This window comes from Panthera uncia (genome assembly GCF_023721935.1).
Source record: "Panthera uncia isolate 11264 chromosome A3 unlocalized genomic scaffold, Puncia_PCG_1.0 HiC_scaffold_11, whole genome shotgun sequence".
NCBI lineage: Eukaryota > Metazoa > Chordata > Mammalia > Carnivora > Felidae > Panthera > Panthera uncia.
Window position 1 is genome coordinate 29,287,055 of NW_026057578.1, and position 6,000 is coordinate 29,293,054.

The following is a 6,000-nucleotide window of genomic DNA, read 5'->3' on the forward strand; positions in this document are numbered from 1 at the left end:
AATCACCAATTTGCCTCTCTGTACTCCGTCATTAGTAATCAACTTCAAACATTTTCAGATGGATTATAATGTCTGCCCACCTAAAACCAAAAAGAACTCTAACACTTCCACTCTTCCAACCACAGCCCTATTACTCTGCTCTCTCTTATAGCCACACCCTATTATTTTGTTGTCTGTCATAGCCATACCCATAGGGCTCTGCTCTTCAATCCTTGAAACAACATCATTATGGCTATCTATACTCACTGTCTTCAATTCTTGTCCCATTTTTTCTTAAACCCACTGCACCAAACCTGTTCTTGTCAAGGTCACAGATGACCTCCATGTTAACAAATCTAATGGTCTATTCTTAGTCTCACCAGCTCATCAACAATATCCATCATTTGACTTTCCATGATTGTCCTGTATTTTTTTCCTATCTCAAAAGTAGGAAGCCACTGTCCATTATGGTTTCCAAACTGGAAACCATTTCTACACTGTCTTTCCTATATGGAATATCCCAGGGCTTGGATGCTGGTCTTCTTCTCTATCTACATTTACTCCCTGGATCTCTACCCAGTCTCATAGATAAAATAAAAATGTGGGAGTCATCAGCATGGTAGTTCCAGTCCCAGTCTTTCCCCTCAACTCCAGATCTAATATCTCCATCTGGATATCTATTAGGCAACTCAAAATGAATAAAGCCAAAACTGAACTCTATTTTCTCTACAAACCTGCTCTAATTCCAGTGTTTCCAGTATAGGTAATGGCAACCTCATCCTTCCAACAGTTGAGCTCAAAACCGACTATGCCTTCCAACATTAGTGTTCCTTCAGCCCTTTTTCTTCTCAACGCTGTTTACTATGATTTTTGCTATTTCTCTTTCCACTTATAAAGGAGCTCTTTGAGGGCAGGGCCTGCCTTGTCTGAATCCACAACACCTAGCACAGGTGATATGTGTATAAAGACCAGTAAAATTTAAACCAATAAACAAGTCCTGAGCAGGATCAGGTCCCTCTGCAGAAAAAGATTTTTGAAAGAGGGAAGCATATTTCAGCTATTTCCACTGGTTCCTTAGTACAAGTCAAGATAGTTACTTGGTAACAACTCCAAAATCTCAGTGGTTTTAAACAATGAAGGTTTACTACTTGCTCTACATGTCAAACATAGGTTACCTGGAGGTTTGCTCTGGGGTACCAGACTAATGGACAAGCCACCAGCTGAAGCACTAACAGTCACCATAAGAGAGGGAGAGATAGTGGCAAATTACACACCAGAAGCTTTTACCATTTCTGAGCACACTTCACTCATCAAAGACAACTCATAAGGCCATACCCAACTTCAAGGGGGCAAGCAAGTATAATTGCAGCACATGCCCAGGAGGTGGAAGCCAAAAATAGTTGATGGGCAACAATGATGACTACCATATCCTGATAAAGAAGCTTCTAGTTCTAAGTATCATTTTAACTCCTGATCTCTATTCTCCATCTGTGAAAATGAACTCCATTGCTAGAAGAGAACCACACACTTGCAAAGTACTATCTATGGGTCTTTAGGAATGTGACTTCACCAGTTAGGCCTGCCTCTCTCATCAGTCAGGAGTCAGAGTGCAGCAAAGCAGCCAAATATGGGTGACAGGAAAGTGCTAAGCCCATACCTGCCATTCAATGCCCAAAGTCAGGTAAAGGCTTAAATGAGTAAGAAAAGCATGTACAGTTCTGTGGAGGTAGGATAAAGGAGAGGAACCTTGACTAAATTTCTTTTACCAAAGGTATATAGAACAGCCAGGCCTTGCGGTTCCTTGCACTATCCTTTGTCTGAGGACTAACAAGTTTCACTCAAACCACTTAAGATTCAGAGTTTATGATTAACAACATTAATCTAACATACAAATACTAATTAAAAAAAAATGCTGTGCACTGTCATGCTCCTAGAAACAAGAAAGGCAGCAGTTAGAGATGGATTTCACTGAGAAGCTTTTTTTTTTTTTTTTTTTAACGTTTATTTATTTTTGAGACAGAGAGAGACAGAGCATGAACAGGGGAGGGTCAGAGAGAGAGGGAGGGAGACACAGAATCCGAAACAGGCTCCAGGCTCTGAGCTGGCAGCCCAGAGCCTGACTCGGGGCTCGAACTCACGGACCATGAGATCATGACCTGAGCCAAAGTCGGTCGATCAAACCGACTGAGCCACCCAGGCGCCCCTCACTGAGAAGCTTTTTTTCTCCTAAAAGTTTCAAAGACTCAAGATTCCTAAGCTGAAGATGATCTAGGATCAACCCCACTTCTACACAGAGCTTAGATTTAATGGATGGCTGCTTTAAATTCTAAAGTATTCTGTGCAGGAGTGTCTACCTAGTTTAGCAGGTAGAGCATGCAACTCTTGATCTCAGGATCACGAGTTCAAGCCCACTGTTCGGAATGGAGCCTACTTAAAAAAAAAAAAAAGTATCCTCCACAGTTTCTATTCTGTACAGAGTTCAAATATTTTCTAACAGTGAAAGTGGCTGCCAGAAATGTTAGGACAGATTGGAGATGGTTACCATAAGCAGCTAAACACTTGGAACACAAGGAATTCCACTGAAGGGCAGAGCAGGAGTTCCAACAATGTCACCTGCCAAATTTGAAGCAAATTAGGACTCCCAAATGCAAATGGATATCTAGCCCTACCTCCTCCATTCTTTATTCACTCAACAAATGTGCATTAGTTGCTGGCGTGGGGGAAGGAATGCCAGGAAGTAAGAGAGATACAGGATTCTAAGATTTAGTTCTTGCTCTCCGTGAATTTGTTCTTGTTAAAACAAAACAAAAACAAAACAGATTGGCGAGCAAAAAGTTAAAAATACAATGCTTTAAGTACCGTAACAAGAATACAAGAAAAGCCATTTTAACATATAAGTTAACAGCTTCCTTTCAAGGGAACATATTTTCTTTGCTAAACTGCTAAAATACAGAAAAAGGAAAACAAAAAATCGCTCTTCTGATTTAATGACAGTTTAGCAGTCCCAAAGCCCATTTCGCTCTCTCTCCTTTCTTCCCTCTCAACGATCTCGGCCGCAAATGCTCCTTCATTCCAATCTCCATACTCTGCGGGCGGCCCCATAACAGCTCCATCGCAAACAATGCCCAGGCTATCAAGGTCAGCCCCAAAGGCACTGGGAGCAGAAATCGGAAATGGGTCTTCCTTTAACGAAAGGGGGCGGGGACCCTCCCCAATATCCCCATACCGAAGCACCCAGAGGCTCGGTCTCTAACCTCAGGGGCTTGGGGTCTGCCAATTCCTCAGGGGTTGGGGTCCGCTAATTTCGGGAGTTCTGGCCTCTTTTTCCTATTTGTCCGGTTAGTTTTCTCTCCTGCGAGCCTAATGACCTCCACCTTCCCCCAACCTGAGCTCCCTATTGTGGAATGAGGGAGCGTCGCGATGCAGGCTGGGGCATGGGGAGGTGGGGGAATGCGCAATAAGGAAGATGCTGTCAGCGTGTGTATATGCAGGGGGCGGGAGGGGGGCAGTCTTTAGGGACGCGGCTGTCAAGGGAAAGGCTCTAGAGAAGACCTACTGTAGGAGAGATTTATACGGAAGCCGTTTCTGGGGGAACCGAATTGGGGGTTATATCCAGGGGAATACTGTGGGGGGGGTCTCCACAGACAACCTTTTCTGGGGGAAATATTCCAAGGGGAAGGCAACTGAGTTACGCATACAGAACCCACTGCGGAGGTTCTCCACAGGGAAATCTTTTCTGGGAGAAACCTACGGAGGCGGAGATGTCATAGTAGGGGGTCTCTACAGAGGAGACGCTGTGGAGTTGTCTACAGGGGAGCCATTGTGGGAGCCGCTACACACGGCGCCGTTCCTGGGGAAACGTTTCTCTGGCAGCCGTTTAGGGAAAACCATCTGCAAGGAAGCCATGTCGGACCACGCCCTACGGCGGGAGGCGTCGCCAGACCCCAACAGTCCGCAACCCCCAGCCCGGCCTCCCCTCTGCGGCATCGGCCCGCGTACCTGACGGAGGGCGACCCGCGGCCGGGGCCGCCGGGGAACCGCCCGCGGAGCAGCCCCAGCCGGTGCGGGGGATACACGTCCATGGCGGCGGAGGAGGACGCTGCGGCTGCGAGGGTCGCTCAGGCCCGTGGGGCAGCTCCAGGCCCGCGGCTGCCGGGCGGGGCGGCTGGGCGTGTCGGGTGGGCGGGGGGCGCGGCGCGCGGGGGGCACGTCGAGGCGGGGGCGGGGCCGGAGGCGCGCACAGAGCGTGGATGGGGGCGTCGGCACCCGCTGGGATGAGGGTGGGCGCACCGCGGCAGGGCCGCGCCCTCCTTAAGCTGCGAGGCGGCCCGGCGGGACGTTGGGAATGCCGGTCCTTACGGTGAGGGCTTCCACGCCAGGGCTCTGCCCTGTCCTCAGATCCCGCATCATGGAGTGGGACTCTGCTGCGCCCCCAGCCACGCACACGGACGCGCCCGGGGGCGGGGCCTTACCGCGTCCCGCCCCACTCTGCCGGCTTCGGCCTCCAGCGAAGCCTTCCGCTGCAGCAGCCAGGTCCCGGGGCGCCGCGAGAACCTAAGGCACTGCCCGGGTTCTCCTCCCGGTCCTCCAGATGTCCCAGGCCGGTGCCTCGCTGCTCTTTCCTTCCCCGCTGCTAATCAATTGCGCACCCTCCCTTCAAACATCCTGCCGATTCCTAGCCGACCTCAGGTTAGCAGTGTGCTCACACTCGTGCGCAGGGCATGGGCGTCAGGGGCTCATAGGTTCTCAGAGGATCCCTGCCCTTTACTGTTCAGATCCTGGCTCGACCTGTCCTTACGAGAAACCTAATGCACCGAGACTCAGTCTTTTCGTGTGTAAAATGGGGGAAATACTTAATTGTTAGGGTTATCAGGAGTTTCACTTATGCAGGACATATTTCGATTTTGTTTTGCGTCCCATATTGACTTGTCAGGATGCCTTACGTGCCCCGTATCCATCTTTTTGCAATTACAAAAATATTAGAACAATTTTTCCGCCAAGGTAATTGGAGCTTAAATCGCTTAAACGGTAACTCTAGTTGAAATATCCTAACTCTGCAAATAAAAAGATCTGGATAATACCTATAGATCTTCCAGCAGGTTTAGCTGAGGGAAGACCAAAAGAAAGGACTAGAAATTAAAAGTACGTATTCCTATTCAAAAAAGGACTTCTCTTGGTTCAAATTTCGAGTCGTGAACAAGTAACTACCATTATTTAGAGATAATTTCACATCAAAACACAAGCTCTGAAAATCAGCCAATCAGTGACTGCTTCACTCCAGTGGCTATGCTTCAGAAAATCAGCCAGTCAACAATAGCTTCACTCCGGTAACTATGCATCTGAAAGTTAGTAAATCAATGACAGCCCCTAGCTTCTGAAAGTCAGCCAATCATTGGCAGCTCCACGCTTCAAGACATAAGCCAATCAGCAAGTGTCTCGCTCGGGTGACCAAGCTTCAGAAGTTAGCCGGGTCTTCAGCTGCCTTAGAGACCACACTAACACTGCTGGAAGTCAGTTCATAGGGAGCTGGATGCTTCTGCTTCTGAAATACCTCCAATCCCTGAACGCGGGGCTTCCCAAAACATATAAGATCACCTCTGGCTTTGTTCAGGGAGGCTGTGCTTTACAAGTACAGCTCTCCTTTGCAGGCAGAGAAGTTCATCTTTTTCTGCATCAGATACTGAGTTCAATTTTTTTTTTTAATCTGAAGTTCACAATCCTTTCAAGATTCAACTCCCAGCTACCATTAGTGATAGGAGTTGGGACTTGTGACAAATTCAAGGACACAGCCATGGGATTTATCAAATACAACCTTTTCAGTTCTTGTGATGGTTGCTATTTTCTTTACTTTTTTTTTTTTTTTTTTTTTTGCAGTTCTATGGGTGTGTTCACAAATTTGTACAGTCACCAAGCTTAGAACACACACAACCAAGCTTAGAACATTTTCATCGCCCCAACAAGAAAACCTACACCTTAAAGCAGCCATTCCCCCATTTCTCTCCAATGGTCCCAGCCTTAGGC

The 6,000-nt window shown here is 47.6% G+C and overlaps 1 protein-coding gene across 2 annotated transcripts in view; it reads right to left on the reverse strand.

Moving 5' to 3' along the window:
• DNAAF9 (dynein axonemal assembly factor 9) overlaps positions 1 to 4,366 on the reverse strand; it is a 130,377-nt gene extending 126,011 nt beyond the window's left edge. For both annotated transcript variants that reach the window (XM_049650041.1, XM_049650040.1), the window contains exon 1: positions 3,979 to 4,366. In XM_049650041.1, coding sequence (XP_049505998.1) covers positions 3,979 to 4,061 — 83 coding nt within the window. In that variant the 5' untranslated portion in view covers positions 4,062 to 4,366. The remainder of the gene's footprint in view (positions 1 to 3,978) is intronic.
• Positions 4,367 to 6,000: the final 1,634 nt, after the last annotated feature.